This window comes from Alternaria metachromatica (genome assembly GCF_023757995.1).
Source record: "Alternaria metachromatica strain BMP 0045 chromosome Unknown scaffold_15, whole genome shotgun sequence".
Classification (NCBI taxonomy): domain Eukaryota; kingdom Fungi; phylum Ascomycota; class Dothideomycetes; order Pleosporales; family Pleosporaceae; genus Alternaria; species Alternaria metachromatica.
Window position 1 is genome coordinate 760,630 of NW_026055506.1, and position 18,036 is coordinate 778,665.

The 18,036-nt window shown below is 53.1% G+C and overlaps 5 protein-coding genes across 5 annotated transcripts; 3 read left to right on the forward strand and 2 right to left on the reverse strand.

The window, feature by feature from the left end:
- Positions 1-210: 210 nt before the first annotated feature.
- Positions 211-2,652, forward strand: J4E83_006791 (uncharacterized protein; the record flags this gene model as incomplete). Its single annotated transcript, XM_049333701.1, has 3 exons — positions 211-219; positions 461-699; positions 1,023-2,652. The coding sequence occupies 3 exons, from the start codon at positions 211-213 to the stop codon at positions 2,650-2,652; spliced, it is 1,878 nt and encodes a 625-aa protein (XP_049187423.1).
- Positions 2,653-3,894: 1,242 nt separating this feature from the next.
- J4E83_006792 (uncharacterized protein) lies at positions 3,895-5,803 on the forward strand (the record flags this gene model as incomplete). The annotated part of the gene is made up of 2 exons (XM_049333702.1): positions 3,895-3,897; positions 4,577-5,803. The coding sequence occupies 2 exons, from the start codon at positions 3,895-3,897 to the stop codon at positions 5,801-5,803; spliced, it is 1,230 nt and encodes a 409-aa protein (XP_049187424.1).
- Positions 5,804-6,285: 482 nt separating this feature from the next.
- Positions 6,286-11,072, reverse strand: J4E83_006793 (uncharacterized protein; the record flags this gene model as incomplete). The annotated part of the gene is made up of 8 exons (XM_049333703.1): positions 6,286-7,077; positions 7,132-7,838; positions 7,894-8,221; positions 8,271-9,803; positions 9,855-10,124; positions 10,175-10,442; positions 10,491-10,775; positions 10,840-11,072. The coding sequence occupies 8 exons, from the start codon at positions 11,070-11,072 to the stop codon at positions 6,286-6,288; spliced, it is 4,416 nt and encodes a 1,471-aa protein (XP_049187425.1).
- Positions 11,073-12,742: 1,670 nt separating this feature from the next.
- Positions 12,743-13,476, forward strand: J4E83_006794 (uncharacterized protein; the record flags this gene model as incomplete). Its single annotated transcript, XM_049333704.1, has 2 exons — positions 12,743-12,747; positions 12,807-13,476. The coding sequence occupies 2 exons, from the start codon at positions 12,743-12,745 to the stop codon at positions 13,474-13,476; spliced, it is 675 nt and encodes a 224-aa protein (XP_049187426.1).
- Positions 13,477-17,021: 3,545 nt separating this feature from the next.
- On the reverse strand, positions 17,022-17,539 carry J4E83_006795 (uncharacterized protein; the record flags this gene model as incomplete). The annotated part of the gene is made up of 2 exons (XM_049333705.1): positions 17,022-17,429; positions 17,473-17,539. Coding segments are annotated over 2 exons (475 nt in total), but the record flags the coding sequence as incomplete, so codon positions are not given.
- Between the last annotated feature and the right edge of the window lie 497 nt (positions 17,540-18,036).

The following is an 18,036-nucleotide window of genomic DNA, read 5'->3' on the forward strand; positions in this document are numbered from 1 at the left end:
CTAGTGCGAGGGCGATGACGCTCCAATGACAAGGGTCGCTGAAGGATCGTGCTCGCAGCGGTGGCTCCCTGTTGCGCCTTGCTTCCCCGGCGGGCGCCATCAGGGTGTCTTCGGCGCTTTTGCATGGTAGAGTCCTGTGCGAATATACAGTCGCGCGCCATCCACGAAGCCTACGCAGATGCCTCGCTCCAACACTCCATCATGATACATATGCTGCGCGTACGGGACGCAGCTCTATGCGGGCTGCTCTTTTGGGCACACGCGACCGCGGCCCCGCCTAACGCGGCTGGCGATGCAGGAAACAGCCGCGCTGCGGGTTCCCGATCCATAGACGCGGATGGGCGACGAAAGCTTACAGGCAGGTTCCTACATATTACGGGTACGTCGGCCATTTGATCCCTGGGGCTGCTATCGCGACTAACGTCATGCCGCAGACTTTCACCCAGACCCTTTCTACAAGACATATTCGAGCACAGAAGCCGACGCTGCGTGCCATCGCAAACGCGGACCCGCCGGTCTCTATGGCGCAGAAACCACTGGATGCGACTCCCCCTTTGCGCTCGTCAACCAGACGTTCAAGTGGATTGAAGACAACATCAAGGACGATGTAGACTTTGTTATATGGACCGGCGACTCGGCGCGACACGACAACGATGATGAAATCCCACGGACGCAGAAGCAGGTCGTGCAGCAGAACGAGTACATGGTCTCCAAGTTTGCGGACGTCTTTGGACAGAGCGGTCACGGCCATGGGCCCAACAGCTTCGCGATACCCATAGTACCGACTTTCGGGAACAACGACATCTTGCCACACAACATCTTCACAAGCGGGCCAAATAGATGGACGACGGAGTTTCTAGACATTTGGCGCGGTTTCATACCCGAGGCGCAACGACATCAGTTTGCGCAAGGAGGCTGGTTTTCGGTTGAGGTGATTCCTGGGAAGCTGTCCGTCATCAGCTTGAACACCATGTGAGTGGGGAAAGAAACTTGATCTCTAGGGCAAGAACTAACACGCGCAGGTACTTCTTCACTTCCAACTCCGCCGTCGATGGCTGCGCAAAGAAACGCGAACCCGGCTACGAACACATGGAATGGCTGCGCATCCAGCTTGATATTCTGCGCGATCGCGGCATGAAGGCCATCCTCATCGGACACGTGCCGCCTGCTCGCGTCGACAGCAAGGAGAGTTGGGACGAGACCTGTTGGCAGAAGTACACGCTCTTTGGACGACAGTTCCGAGACGTCATTGTGGGAAGCCTCTTTGGGCACATGAACATCGATCACTTCATGCTGCAGGATTTCGAGCACATCGAAAAGGACACGGAGAATGGCAAGATGGGAGCTTTGGATGGCAGATCTGCTCTGGCTGATGGGGTTCAGCTCCTGGAAGATGGTGAGGTGACGGTGGCATCTGCGTCGGATTATCTGCTCAATTTGCGGGAGGCTTGGGCTCAACTACCTGCGCCCCCGCCGAAATCGAACAAGAAGTCGCGCTCGAAGCGTTTCGATGACGAAGAGGAAGAGGAGTCGATGTGGGAGTGGCTCATGGCCATGGTTTCAAAGCCGTCAAAAGACCGGAAGGAAGAGAGGAAGAAGTATCTCGAGAAGATTGGAGGAAGATATGCTGAACGTTACGCGGTAACACATGTCTCACCCAGCGTAGTACCGAACTACTTCCCCACCCTCCGCATCATCGAGTACAACATCACTGGCTTGGAACACCTCAGCGTAGCGTCCAGCCCAATCAGCCCGCCCACGATCGAGACGCCAGCCGAGCAACTCCCGATTACCCCCACGGATTACGACGAGTATGACGATTACGACGAAATCGACGACGAAGACGTGGAAATAACGCGAAAGAAGCACAAGGGCAAAAAGGGCAAAAAGAAGCCCCGAAAATACAAGTTCAAAGTCCCAGACGGCCCTTCGAAATCCTCTCCACCAGGCCCAGCCTATTCCCCGCAGACCCTGACATGGACACGTCACGTCCAGTACTTCGCCAACCTCACACACATCAATAACGACTTCCTCGAGCCCTCGCCCGATGCAGCCATTGACGACCGTCTTTCTATCAACAACGATGCTGTTCAGACGATATTCGGATTCGGTGTCAGTCCCGACGGTAGGATCGAGAATAAGAAGTGGAATGAGGGTAAGCACAAGAAACACCAGGGTAAGCAGCCGAGACCCGAACCGCATCCGAATGAGTTTGTGTTTGAGGTCGAGTATGATACGAAGAAAGACCACGGGTTCAAGGATCTTACTGTGAGGAGGTGGGTGGAGTATGCAAGGAAGATTGGCGCTTCCACGGGCAAGACCAAGACTATTGATGTACGCGAGGAGGATGTTGAGGAAGAGTCGGAAGAAGACGACGGTGTTGAAGGAGAAGGAGAGGACATGGCGGATGAGTATGAGGAGGAGAACGAGGTGGATGAAAACGACTTCGTCATCGCAAAACACAAGAAACACAAGCACAAAAAGGGAAAGAAGGGAAAACATCACAAGAAACACAAGGCGTCCAAGGAATGGTACACTTTTGTTAAGCGCGCGTTTGTGGGTACTATGGATCCGAAGGAGCTTAAATTGGTGTTTGGGGCTGCGGACGTCGACGATGCAATGGGAGAGGCAGAGGAGAATATGGAGTTGTAGATGGGTGCGGTGCATTGTATGGGGGGCGGAGTGGAGTATATACGCTGAGGCATGTTTGTTGATACCCTTTGGCGTTTTTTTTGGTCGCCAATTCTTTTCGTTGTCGGGATGGGGGCATGGGGAGATTCGTTCTGTGTATATGGGTGGGCATGGGAGTGGCGTCGCATTGCATAGGGCTGGTGTAGCATGATCTCCAAGAAGCATAGAGCTGTGGAGAAGAAAGAAATATAGGAATCGTATACAAACCCCCCAGTTTGAGTCTTATCTCTGTCCCACTGAGCGTGAAGTCGATGAACAGTCGCTCTTGCGTTGTAGACGTAGTAGCTGCGCTTCGCATCTCCATACATGGAAAAGGTAATCTGAATAAGTAGTCATGCAAGTTTCCGTAGTCGGTTATTGCGATTCTGATGATTCGGCATAAAGTAGATGGATGGATGCGCTGCTTCAGCGCGGGCGATGTTGGGCTGCGTGCGTTCCAATATACCGCATCAAGAAACTTTGCCACACCGTTGAAAGCGGCGGACTGTTACTCTTTCCACCGGAAACCTTAGCCCGACTCTCCTACACTACAACTTTAGTCCACAACCCGTGTACTGCACCATTCTTTACTGGCTTTCGCGGGAAATTCTTCTCTTGGAGTTAACAGCCCTTGAACATTCTTCTCGAGGTTATTGCACACAGTCACATTTCCAGTGCCGCGGTGTCAATGTTTCATCGTTGGCAGACATCTGCGCTAGTGGGGTTCCGGCACCGAGTTACCGCGTTGGGAAGGTTTGAGTGAGTGTAGAAAGCGGCGGACTGTTACTCTTTTGCTTTCACGCGGACGCGCTGGCTGGCGCGTCGTTATGTACGACTGCGCAGGGCTGTTTCACACGGTGTTGGCTGGTTCATGGAATATCTTGTACTTGCCTGTGCGTGTGAATTGAAAATCCTAATTAGTGTATGTTTTGTACTCTTTTGCTCGTCTCTTGCCTAATCGCTTGTTCATGGGCTGTAAGCCAGGCTAAGCTGTGCGCCCGTCGATTCTATTATTGAGGCGAGAAGAGAGACTGAGGAAGAAGGCTCGTCGTTTTTTTTAATAGCCCTATTGAAATACTGCTACATAGCATGACAGCTTGTATGAATTGGGTGTTGTATTATAGTTTGGTACTTTGAATTGTGAATCCCGCGTTGACATGAATGTGAGAAATGGAACGCTCCATCCTCTCTGACGTAGAATTGTACTGAAAACATTTTCAAAAGATGGTACGTTTACAAATCCTGAATGACAGCGTATCCCAGTTTTGTGGAAGACATGGGGTGAATTTGCTGCCCAATCTTGGGTCGGACATTGCACGAGACTCAGGACGTGGTGCTTCGGGATTGTGGCGAGGTAGAAGCTGGAGTATAGGCAAACAGAAGTCTTAGACGGTAGCTATGCTTACTCATCATCTATAGGGAAGCGTAGAGGTGATGGTCGAAGCAGTTCGCTTTGTTGGTTCACTACCCCGCAAGAAACGCCACATGCGCCGCCACAACCCCCACAGCCACAGCTGACGTAAGGAGCCTTGGGATGCTCGAACCATCCGTTCAGTATGACACTCCACTCTTCACACGCCCAACGCACGCGATCAGGCAGCAAAGTCTGCGCACCCTCTCCTACACAACAACAGAAAAGCGTGAAAACACCAGATTGAAGTGCGACACAAACCATCATCATGCCGCCGCCGCCTCCTCGTACGTCAATGCTCCTGTCTGTACTACATGTGAGACGTACTGACACCGAATCCAGCACCACCGCCTCCCATGCCTGGGAAAGGAAGGGGCATGCCACCGGCTCCGCCGCCAATGGGAGGGATGAAAGCACCAGCGCCGGGTGCAGGCAGAGTTCGTCACATTCACAGGGACACTTGCACTACGTGGAACCCGGGCTAACGCGTCACAGGGAGCACTCTTGGGCGACATTACAAAGGGCGCACGACTGAAGAAAGTGACACAAATCAATGATCGATCCTCCCCTATAGTCGGCAAAGTCAGCGACGGACCTGCAGCAGCACCCATGGGCGCGCCCAAGATTCCTGGAGCTCCGGCCGTCCCTGGAGGGGCAAACCGAGCGAGAGCCAACAGCGACAATGGAGATGGAGGGAGTGTACCGGCTTCGGCACCACAATTGGCGGGAATATTCGCTGGAGGTATGCCGAAGCTTAGAAAAGCAGGCGGTGTCAAGACAGGCGCAGAGGACCAGGCGCCTTATCTGTCGGACCCCGAATCGAACAGAGCTTCAGCTCCTCGAGGCGCAGCACCCAAACCGCCTGGACTTCCTCCTTCAGCACCTCCTGGGCCTCCGATTCCAGGTATGCGACCAGGCATGAATGCGCTCCGGGGTCAGGACTCAAGGCCCAACTCGGTAGCCTCAAGTATAAGTGGGAAGCCTAGGCCGCCTCCACCGATTGGAAAGAAGCCTCCTATGCCACCACCCTCCTCTCGAAAGCCGTCAGGTCTCGCTGCACCACCTGCTCGCGCACCACCTCTCCCAGGATCCGCGCCGCCTGCTCCTCCGCCATTACCCCCGAGCTCGACGTCTCCCCGACCGACTGGGGCACCACCTGCTCCTCCACCACTACCACCTTCGCCAGCCCCACGAGCGACCCCGCCACCACCGCCGCCGCCACCCTCTGTTCCCCCGCCATCGAGCGCGCAAGACGATGACGACGACGAATACGATCCATATAAATACAATTCAGCGCCTCCCATGCCTCCACCACCGCCCCCACCCTCGAACGGACACGCGCCGTCGCTCGCAGAAACAGCCGCGCGCAACGCCTTCAGCCGCACATCGCCTGCTGCTCCTCCTCCAGCACCGCCTAGCGCACCCGCGCCTTCTCCACCACCTAGCCAACCGCTCAGCCGACCCGCCTCGCAAACACCACTGCGATCAATGATGGATTCAAGCTCATACACCTTGTCGAACGGCGGATCAAGCATTAAGAGCCCGACCAGCTCGCACGCTGGAGGGAGGGAAAAGGGCAGAATCAGGCCCATTCACGATTTGAGATGGAGATTCCAGGACGAAGGGCAATTCCCACGGCCAAGAGAATTCACCGGCGGACCGAAGAGATACCGCGCTGGACGGGGCAGCAGTGTGCCATTGGATTTGAGTGCGTTTGAATGAGCAGGGTCGTGACAAAATGTTTTTTGGGGGTGATTTGTTGCATTGCTGCTGGTCAGAGCAGGTTTAGGGATAGATATTGAAGTTTAGCCTTGGCGTTAACGGGGTTTGGTGCCTTTTGCGGTGTGTCGTGGACGGTCAGGGAAGATTGTTGGCGAGATGGTGTATGCGTCGCGAGACGGTACACCATGGGTATATCGCATGCAATAGCAGGTACCTCAATCCGTTCAAAAATATCAACAATATATCGTAAGAGAGCGACCAGTTGAGACCATGTGTTGGCATACTGATTACTAAGATCTAAGGTTTGAATAAGAAGGAATCTATGTTCCTGTGACACCACGAGCCCTATGGCTGGGTATTGGACAATGAAAGTACCTTTCCCAGAAAGAGATTGAAGAAAAAAGAAGGAACTATTGACAGCACGTCAATCCCCGATGAAGCAAAAGATCAGCTGCGACCACGACACAAACGTGCCAGATCGCCTAAGCGCTTTTCTTCTCCTTCTTCGTCCTGGGTACACGGCAAAGCCAGTAAAGGAAGATCGCCGCCGCCACATTAAACACAACGTAAACCCAAAGCAGCCCGAAATCCCTCCAGCGCGTATCCCAATCCGCATGAATACGCTGCAGAAACTGGTTCGTCGAATCCATCTGACAAAAGTTGCACTGCTCCGTCGCCTGCGCATCTCTCAGATAGCCACCAGCCATCTCAATATACTCAGACATGTACTCGCCACACGTCTGACCCTGCGGCGGAAAGAAAGTCTGAAACTCAGAGTCCGCGCAGTAGGCAGGCGCTTGGCCTAGGGTTGTTGACATGAAGCTCGATACCAGGTATGTGAACGGATTAACGCGGTACATGAAGATCCAGAATCCGGGTAGATCGTTGGGACCAGCGAGGATGCCGCAGAAAGCGTACAGCATAATCGTAACCAATGTAGCGAGCGCACCAGCGATTTCCTCATTGGGCGAGCCAGCGATGAGGAGATGAGCGAGTGTGCTTGCGAATATGAAAACAGCGACGACGATGAGCAAGGCGTGGAAGCCGCGAATGTTGACTGTGTTTGTGGCTTCTGCGTTGCGGTATAAACCGGCGGGGTAGTACCATACGAGGAAGCAGAAGATGGCCATGAAGGCGTTCCAGGCCAGTTCGATGAAGATGTTGGAGAGGACGAAGGCTTGCCAGGCGTAGGTTTTTGATTGCCGCTCGCGGGCTTCGTAGAGGGTTCGCTGTGAGATCCACATTGGCATGATTTGGTAGATTAGTTGGATGACCTGGGATGGGTTGTTAGAGGGTGTACGATGTTGGCTGTGGAAGGTTTAACGTACGACGAAGAGGAAGATGAAGACACCGAACATTTGGTTCTGGAGGCCCATCATGGTGTTTTCGCTTCCAAAGAAGGAAAAGCCGATCAACAGTGAGCAGCCAATTGTCAGAATGGCCTTCGAATAGATGTATGAAGGGGTTCTCCAATACTGCTGCGCGCATCGCATGGCTACAGCGCGGAGCTGATCCTTGAACGAGGCAGCGAAGACCTGATGGCTGGCGTCGGATGAGTCCATGACAGCAGAGGGCCGGTTGGCAAGGTTCCTGAGATCGGCAAGTTCGGTCTGGAGATGCATGTACTCTTTGCTGTTCTTCCAAACCGTAGGCCAGTCGATCTCCGTCTTTGCACCTGGCGCGGCGCCAATCGCTGCGAGCATGTACTCGGCGGGGTTGGTACCAGGAGGGCATGCTGATGCGCCGTTGCGGGTGAAGTAATCGAGGAGAGTTTCGGAGCCGCGACCGATCTCGCCGAAGTAGACGGTTCTGCCGCCTTTGGCTAGGAGAAGCAGTCGGTTGAACCGCTGGAAGAGAAGAGACGAAGGCTGATGGACGGTGCACAGGATTGCTTGGCCGTCTCGAGTGAGCTTCTCCATTAAATCGCAGATGGACCATGAAGTCTGACTGTCGAGACCGGATGTAGGCTCATCGAGAAAGAGCAGTAGCTTTGGACGAGCGGCGAGCTCAACGCCGATTGTGAGGCGCTTACGTTCTGTAGGAAATTAGCGAAGCTCGTAGAAGTAAAGCTGCAGTATTGGAGTGCTTACGTTCAACATTGAGTCCGGATCCTGGGATTCCGACTACGGCATCGGCGTACTGTTCCATGTCCAAAAGGCAAATCACGTGGTCGACGTAGGCTAGGCGCTCTTCGCGTCCGTACTCAGGCGGCTGACGCAGCAATGCTGAAAACTCCAGCGCCTCTCGCACAGTGGATGTGTCCAAGTGGATGTCTTGTTGCATGCAGTAGCCAGTCTGTCGCTGGAAGCTGTCGTCTCGCTGACGGCCATCGACAAGCATGTTGCCGCCAATGACACCCATAGTTGTTCGGCTTGCAAGCACGTCGAGCAATGTGGTTTTGCCTGCGCCTGACACACCCTGAATATTTGTTAGCTTGAGTCTCAAACTTGTAGTGCAGATGCCATACCATAAGAGCCGTCAGTGTACCGGGCCTGATATATCCATCCACACCGTCTAGGATCGTGCGAGTTTCTCCCTTGATCTGGACTTCATAGGAAACTTTCTCCCAATGGAAGATGGACACCTGCTTCTGCATTCCAGGTTCGGGCCCACTGTTACGACTGATCTTCTCGCCCTCGTGAGCGGTCGCTCCGCCATTCTCTTCATCCACGCTCTGCTTCTTGGCCGTGCTCTTCATCTTGGATCGACGAAACACAAGCACCTCGCCCTTGGACCGTTCAGAAGCAACCAACTCGCTCATAACGAGATGTGCGAGGAAGAGGATGATAGTGATAGCAATGATAATGCCGTAGTTGGACCACCGCTCGCTATACTGATACTGAAAGGCAGTCTCGACGTATGCAGTGCCGTTGACGTAATCGAGGCCCGGTTGAGAACCTTGCACAGCACACGCTCGCTGTTCGGGAGCGACGTTCTCGTATGATGGGCCAGAGGGTACGAAAGATGAACAAGCGAATGTGCGACCGTGGAACTCGTTCACCATGACATTCTCGAAGCCATACGCAACCGGATTGATCCATCGGAACCAACCTGCCCAGCCTTTCATATACTGGATTGGAATAGCAAATCCTGTATAGAGCACGAGCATTATCAGGATGAGAGAGCTCGGGGCAAGTGCTTGCGAGAGAGTCTTTGTCATTGAGGCAAACAGGCGGAAGAACATGCTCATTGAGAGGCCCGTGGTAAATCCAACAAGTAGGAAGTAGAAGTACGGACCGGGTTCTCGGCGAAGGTTGGACATGAAGTAGAGCGTCGTATTCACCACAAGACTGTTGGTGATTTTGTATGGTAGATCAACGATCATGGAAGACAGTGCTTCCGCCGATGGATGATAAAGGGCATATCGGTTGTGTTTCTCGACGATCGTGCGTTTGGAGTAGAGGTTCATGATTTCGAGCATCGATCCGAAGGCATTGAGCAGAACCACCATGAACAAGACTCCACCGCGCTTGAAGAACGAGGCCGTGGACTGGGGTAGGTTGTAGAAGATGCTTGCTATGATGAGCGCTTCGAAGAAGTTGACGACAAGCATCGTCAAAGGCACACTCGGGTCGTTCTTCAGCCTCTGCACGTCTCTCCACATGCAAAGACGAATCTGTCGCCAGTAGGAAAGGGTATAGGGTGACTTCTGCCGTTGCTTCTTCGATTTCTCCAGAGTTCTCGAAAGCGCAAAGCGTTCGTGTTGCTCGCCTTTGAGGGGATACGTGTTGTTGTACTCCTCTATCGCTTGCAATAGCCGCTGACGGTCGGGACTTTCTTTCCAGCATCGAGCAAAGTCGTCGGAGGTACGCGGTGTTTTGCCTTCGAAGCCTGGCCTGATACGGCGCTCAGAGGCTGACGTCATTGATGTAAGGAAGTCGGGCGTGGTCTGGGAGGCAGGGCATTCGAAGCCAAGGTGTTCGAAATATGCGCGTGCTTCATCGGATGGTCCAAAGTAGATCTGTCGGCCTTCGTAAAGGACAGTCACTTTGTCGAAAACCTATGAACAGTTAACATTGCTCTCTCTTCATGTAGCCATACAATAGCTTACCTCATAAGCGGCTTGTGGAGCTTGGTAAATGGCGATGACACATGCTGCCCCAAAGACGTCGCACTGGGTTCGGAGTGTCTTGCAGAACTCCACAGCATTAGCAGAATCAAGTCCACGAGTCGAATTGTCCCATAGTTGAAGCGGGGCAAAACTGAGAGATGCTTCCGCGATCGTCACTCTCTTGCGCTCGCCGCCGCTGACTCCTCGTACGAAGTCGTTGCCAACGCGTGTGTTAACCGTGTGTGAGATGCCGTACATGGCCATTATGACCTGTCACGAGTTAGTGGTGATCCAGCTTAAGCTCGAATTAGAGTGCCTACGTCTCGGAGATGCTCAGCATAGCGTCGACGACTGATGTCACCAGGAATGGTACGAGGTGCTCGAGCCAGAGCCGCGAAGTAAAGCGTGTCACCAACGCTCAACTGGGGGAAATGCGCATCAACCTCAGCGGTATAGATAGCTTCCCCACGGAACACGGTGTTCATGTCCTTTGCTGGTACTCCTTGATAGTTGAGATACGAGTCAGGGCTGACTTGGAAGCCATGAGTCTCGCCTGCGATAGTCTTCAAGAGAGTAGAGCATCCTGATCTACTAACTGTCAGTTCGTGCTCCGAATATAACAACAGTCAAACATACCCAGGTGGTCCCAAGACACATAGTTGCTCTCCTGGAAGGAGCAAGCCGTCCAGGTCTCTCAGGATCTCGATCTTCTGCGTGCCTCTGCCGAATAGCGAAGGAAGTTTCAATATGGTATTACCCACTGTCGACTGGAAGTCGGTTGGTGAACCTTTGCCCCACACATTCAGGCCTCTGAAAGCGACGCCAGCTACGCGGGGAATCGTTTCCTCGCTACTATAACGCAAGTTATAGAACGAGCGGGCCCAATCCTTAGCACGGAATTGGTCGCTTCTGGGATCAAGCCTAAGGATGAGTGTACGAAGTCAGTATTTGTCTCACATACAGTTCGTACATGGATATTACTAACCCCCCATGTGCATCTTCGGCGAAGGGTGAGCCAAAATGTTGCTGTTCAGACTGTGTTGTAAACTTGCGCACGAGCTCGTGGATGTCTCGATCACGCTGTGCTTCTTGTCGAACTTTGGTCTCGTCGTCAACTCCTGTGAGACTAGAGCTAGCGTCTGACTTCAGATCTACGCGGTCAACGCGTGCTTCCTCGTTTGTCGCTTGCGCTTCTGTGAAACCTAATGCGGCTGACATGCTGGTCAGAAAGGCAGGTCCAACTTCGGGGAAACTGCGACCAGGTGAATGCGTCAATCCAGGTATGCCTGGTTCCTAGTGGTCACGAACAACATTAGTCAATGTCCTCAACTGGGGTGTATGCACGAGGATACGTACGGTTGGGAGCCCGTGAACAGATCGATTAGCGCTCGCTAAGTGTGAGCAGGGGGAGATCTGAGATGGCGATGTTTGACAGAGCCCGTAGGCCTGGTAGATTTACCTTATATCATACGATGCTTTTTTGCGATCCATGCCTTTACGACTGTGGATGATGTAAGTTTCTGCCTCGAAAGTACCGGAAGTCCATGCCCAGATGCCATGATTGCAGACAGTTGTCTTCGGCAATCTTGGCGCGAATGAGTCGAGGTGAGCGTTCGCGTCCAGGGCTGCTGTTGGTTCCTGAAACGTGCAGGGTGCGGACATTCGGCAAAGGCCGAAAGTCCGTGGAAGCCCTCGGGCTCCGTGCTGCACCAAGCCTCCATCTCCACCCTCTACGAAGGATCGATCACATTATCTATTTTCTATGCGCGAGACCCCGGGACTCCGCCCGCCGAAAATTCCGCTGTCGCGCGCAACCCCTTTTCCGGAAACTCGGTGTGCTTTTAGCGAACGCTTTTAAGATGACGATGAAGCTTGCCGTAGGTACCTGCCCTAAACCTACGTCCGCGGGAACAAACCATCTGCTAAGCTGCCATTGAAGTGTCTTCGTTGTAAACGAAAGAAGATCAAATGCGACAAAGCAGAGCCGATTTGCCATCAATGTATTGCCGCCAAGGAAGAATGCCATTATGTAGAGCGCAGACAACGCCCGCGCCATGCCCACCAGAAGGCTGTCGTACAGCATCTCAGCCAGCGACTAGAACAACTAGAGAAGCAAATTAGCGACGCTGGTGATGATCGTTCGTCATCTGTATCCGAAGTCGTGCCCAGACGCGATAGTATCCGAAAGAGCACTCCGGTGCCTTCACCGGAGGCCTCATTAAATGTGGCTGATGGCCAGGATTCATGGGTAATAACAGCCACAACCGGAGGCGCTCGTGTTTGCTGCGTTTTGTCTTGATATCTCGAGCTCCCCGAAGGTATCCATAGCATTTCACATGGTCAACGTCCTGTCAGAACATTCCATGCGGACTTACGATGTCTTATCTTCTACTGTGTTACGAAGCACATGAGGTACATATAGCGGCAAAGAGTTGGGGTCGGCGATACAGCTTCAAAAACGCATCCCTTCATATGAGGAGCCATCAGCACACGGCTCAGCACACACGAGCGCCTTCGAAAATCTTCTCAACTATCATCACAGCTAATCATGATAGATCTACCGACTTGCGACGGACACAAGACGCAGCTTCCAACACAAGGCTACCCCAGTCTCGACACCAACACCAAGCATCGACAACGCAATGCTGTCTCTCAACGAAGCGCTCGAAGACCTTGGAAAGTTGAGGGTGCGCACTGAGACGCACAGCGCGGATCTGAACCTATCCTCCGCAGAAGCGCGGACGTGTATTGACGGCTTTATCTCCGTCATGAGCTCAATGCTTGCGCCAGATGCATTTTCTCGTTCCGTGATCGATACTGACCTCCTTTACGCGCTTCCCGATATCATCAAGTCTCCTTACGTCAACATCGATCCCGTGGTCCGCGTTATGTAGTAAGCAACCTATGCCTATTGAGGTTGTGTGCCACGTGCTGACTTTAGGTGGCTTCAAGCTACAATGCTCTGTTTTATGGACTGCAGCTGACTGACGGCCCGGGAGGAGATCTTACGACGAAGGCATACATGAAGATGCTCGAGAGCGTACCTGCTTGGCTCGCATCTCCAGGTGATACGAATATGGACGTACATATTGCAGCCCTCTCAGCATGGACGGCCATGACTACTCACGACTACCAACTGGCATGGAAGTTCCACTGCAAGTCATGCCAACACATTAAGTCGATCGGAATAGATCGGCTAGACACGGTTCCGGCAAAGTCCTTCGAAGAGGAAACCGAGAGAGATGTTGGTCGCTACACGTACTGGTACGTTGTCTCCATCGACACGTTCTTCCGTTTGTTCTATGGGAAGCCCACTGTTCTGCGATGGTCGCCAAACAAGGTCCGCCCGCCCCTACTCTTTCGTCCCGACAACATGCATCCTTCGGCGCTCCATGTTACCATCAGTGTCGTGTGGGTGCGATATACCCTGTTGACCGTAGAGGCGATCGGTTACATTGACGAAAACCCGCCACACGATCGCAACAGCTGTGTCCAAAAGGCTGACGAAGCTTGTTCGCAAATGGAAGACCTCATCAGCGAATGGAGATTGGAGGAGGTGATGAACGGCAAAGAGACTACAGATGATGTTCGCTGTCTTCTTGCAGATCACATCAGTAGGTAAAGTGCGGCAATGAGCTAAGATTGAGCTGATCTCAAATTCAGTGAACATATATGCGACTATCATCGGTATTCAGAGGCTGGTACAACAGCACCGAACGAGACCCGGACCTAAGGACATCACCCTCAGAGCCGCACGAAGAGTTTTGAGCATTATCCTTGACTTTTATGCGGATATTAACCTCAACGCCAAGTTTAAGAGTATCACGAATCAGTAAGCCGCCACTCTCTTTACTTCGCGCCAAGCATCCGCTGACTTGGCCCAGTTTCATAACGCTCTACCCTTTCTGCGTCGTGTTCACACTCTACGAACACATTGTGGCGTGTACCAATCCAGATGATTGCGAAAGCGATATACAATCTCTCGAGACGATCGGCGTCGCCATGGCGCAAAGCTGCGCAGAGCGTCAGGACTTGATACCGTTTGCCAAGACGATCAATGCACTGAACAGGGTCTCGCGGAGTCTACAAGATGAGAGACGCAGAGGCCCAGCCACCGTGGATTCCAGCGACAGCGTTGCTCAAGGGATGAACATGCCGCCGACAAGTTTCGATACGATTCAGAACTTGATGGCCAGCGAACTTCCAGACATTGACATGTCGGCCTTTTCATCGATGCCGGACTACACCGCGAATATGGATGGCGACTTCCAATCTCTCGGCTTCTTGAGGGGGCTTGAGAATGACTTTGTCACGCGGAATTGGCAGACTGATTGGTGGGATCTTGGTGGTGGGGGTGATGGCGACATAAGCCAGATGCCAGCGACGGATCCCACAGGCTTTCCCTACACTCCACACACATGAGGAGGGCAAACTGTCAACGAAACTCGACCTTGAAGGGGCGATGGATCGCTTCGGTGAACTTTGGGTGTATATATTACTATTCGCATGTCTGTATCATAGCTGTTTTAGGGTAGAGATGCATGGTTTGCTTACGCAATGAGTGTTTTGAAGCCACTGAGACATACCAGGAACTTCTGGGTACATGTGAACGCAGCGCAGAATACTGAACATATCAGCTCAGCTGTACTCCATCCAATTAGCACTGCGGCTATCTCGTACTAGCGCCTTTTGCCCGCTCCACTATCCCTTTGCACAAGACAACATTCGGTACCTCTACCGGTCAGCTTATACGAAGGTACATTGACCGCATACAAATTTCTTCCTTTAATAGTTGAGCATATTTTCAAAATGCTAGAATTACACCCCTAAACTACGTACTCTGTCGACTTCCTCCTCACAAAAAGCCCCCCAAGCGTCTCTGAACCAGCCATCTTCCTCAAGCTATCGCGTCCACTCCTCTCCCATAACAATTCAGCCTGCGTATCCCTCTCCCACAGCAACCTGGCACAACAAGTCCTACGCCGCCATCGACCCATTGAACCCCAATCTCAGCCAAACAGGAAAAACAGTCATCATAACCGGAGCCGGTAGCGGTATTGGTCGCGCGACCGCTCTCGCCTTTGCCAAAGCACATGCAGCGAGACTGATCCTGATCATGCGTACCGAGTCGACGCCTCGAGAAACCAAGAAGCTACTTGGGCAGCAAGACAGACTACATGGTCTTCCCCGTTTCAGCAACCAACGAGACTGCGATGCAGAATGTTGCTAAACAGGTCGGCGCATGGGATGTCCTCGTTCTTGCCGCAGCGCATATCTCTTCGCCGTCCTCGGTCGTCCAGAGTTCGCTGCAAGACTGGTAGGCAAACTATGAAACGAATGTGAAGGCGATGGTCATCGCTTCACAGGCTTTCATTCCGAATGCAAAGACTGGTGCTGCGCTGTACACAGCGAAGATCGTCGGGTTCCTTGCTGCGGAGAACCCAGATCAGTTCGCGTGTGAATCCTGGAATGGCGGATACAGGTATCTTCCGAGGCAGTGGTGCTGATCCACCGCGATTGCCGATGGATTCTGATAAGTGTGTATCAGAAAGGGCGAGGACAAATGCTAACTACTCCGCACCGGAGCCCAGCGCAAACTTCCTAGTTTGACTGGCGCAACTAAAACTGAGTGTGCAGCGATAATTACGTGATATTTGATATCCTCCCCGACTTCATCATGTCAACACAAGAGTGTGGGTTGATAGATGGTACCTAGGTATTGGGGTTCGAAAAGAGCAGAACCGTGCTACAGCGTAGAGCACAGTACTGGGGCTCCAAAAGGAGCAGACGCATGTCGATGAGACATGCGGGTTCAAGAAAACGGAATCGAGCCACAAGGACTAACGAAGCCGTGCACCCGGCTAAGAGGGAATCTACCGCACAAGGCAAGTAGACGCGCCCAAAGTGGATGTCCCAGATGTGCTACAGCGTAGAGCACAGTCCGAGGCGCTACATTTAAGAGCGACGGGGTGTTTACAAGTAAACGTGACCAACGAGCAAAGCGCCGACTGCCACATCATCTGGATATGTGACAGAGACGAAATTTTCGCGGTGAGGAGCAAAGGAGCGACGGGCAAGAAGTTGTATATATGGAGCAGACGCTAGTAGACGCACGGACCAGGTAGCAAACAGCCAGCGATGAGGTGAGCAGTCCGAAAGAGCCTTCACCGATACTAATCCGTCTCTTGCTGCATCATACATCATCAAAGAGTGTATAGAGTCTCGTAGCTATGAGGTATAATGCAGAAGAACTCTATGCGAATCGATGGGGGCAGTTCATGCTGGTGCTGTCACGTGCCTCAAGGTGCCAGAATTTATCTCAATCTTCTTTACGTCCAACCAAAACCAAACACCAGCCTGTGGGATCAACCATGAGCTACTCCCCACCTCACCTCCCGCGTAAACCAACCACCACACCCATCCAACCATCTCCCTATCCCCTAGGCCTCCAAATCACCTGACCCTCACAAGCGAGCCGCCCCGCCAAGTCCCTCCAGTGCCACACCAAGCCCCCAACTTCCAACGGCGCAACCGCCATAACCAACAAGTGCCTAACTCCGATCTCGATCTGAACACGCGTTTCGCACCAACAACCCCAACAAAACAACGACTTTTCAGTGTTGACTCAGCCCCAACGGCCGTCGACGCTCAAGCCACAGCTGTTGCGAGTCAAACTATGAGTCCAGTTATATGACATCATCGACCGCATCGACCGGAAGGAGCGATCCACGGGAGCTGCTTCCTCCGATTCCGAAGCATGGAAGGTCACACACGTGGACCAGCCAACGACTAGCCTTAGCAGGGAAGGAGCGAACATCACACAGGGTACGCAACCAAGTTTGCGAAAGTCTAACGAGTCCAAAGTTTGAAGACACGAGGCCAGGGAAATTTGACAAGTTGATCTTGAGCGTCACGAGCGATAGCATTCGTGATTAGTTATCTGCGTGTTCGTATACGAGATCTACGGATTCGCGTCGTTCTGTGTGTGACCACAATCTCCGTCTCGTAATAGAGAACATCCTCATTTCAATGTGGATAGTTATGCATAGTAGAAAACACCCAAGTCCTTGACGCCGTTTATGCGGTATCCAACAGTTTCTCCCGGAGCATTAATACAACTCTTCGGTGTTGGATCCCCCGCAATTCATAATTCATCCTCTACATGTATCACCGTGCCTCCGCGGGAACCTCTGCCGCTGGCTTTGGCATAGGCTTGAGCTCCGAGCCTGCCCCGCTCTCAGCGCGCTTCCGGCCTGTGAGGGAGAAGTGATGGCTCGAGCTGGGTCGCTCTTCCGTCTTGTCGGTGTTGTTGTTATCGCCGAAGCGCGAGAAGATGCTGCGCTTCTTTGGCTGCGGCTTCGGCTCGTCGTTCAGGCCCACCTCCTCGAACCCCTCCTCAGGCACTTGCTCGTGGCTTTCGCTGTGGCGGGGTTGTTGCATCGAGGAGCGCGGTGTGGCGCGCGAACGGCGGACGTCGAGCGAACGTCTGGTATCTACGGAGCGGCGCGCATCGAGCGACTGGCGGGGGTACGTCTCATGGACATTGTCTTGAATGGGAGAGCGCGCGGAGATATCCTGTGTGCATTAGCGGGGTCTTGCCACTGGTCGCATAACATACAAATGACCGCCTGTAGGAGTCGAAGCTCTCGCGCGAGATGCTAAACGGCTCATTCTCGGCGAGCAGACTGCGGTGATTTGAAGATGTGGTCGAGATGTTAGACTTGGAGTGCCAGAAGGTGGGCTTCTCTTGCTGAGGGCTCGGCTGTCGCAACGTCAATCAATGTCTCACGCGATGACATACGCGCGCGTCGCTCTCCCTCCTGCATCCACAATCACATGGGCTTAACATTGCTTACCGGTAGATACACGCCGCTGTCGTTTATTTCTATCACATGGTAAGCGCCCACTCAGCCGATGCAGTGATGCCGCCCCAGGAACATGCTCATGTTTGAGCCCCAGGCGCATTCGCAGGAAATCTCACCACTCAATTTGTACTCGACAGGGTCCTTGACCTGCACGGGTGCGGCGCCCGAAACAGCTGTGCTCTTGAAACCGTTCTCCGGCGCGCTCCGCTGGGCCTCATCGACGGCCTCAGGCACACCCGCACGACGAAAGGGATTGCGGATAGGCATGGTGGTAGGGCGCTAGGGATCAAACAAGGCGGTACGAGAACAGAGTGGGG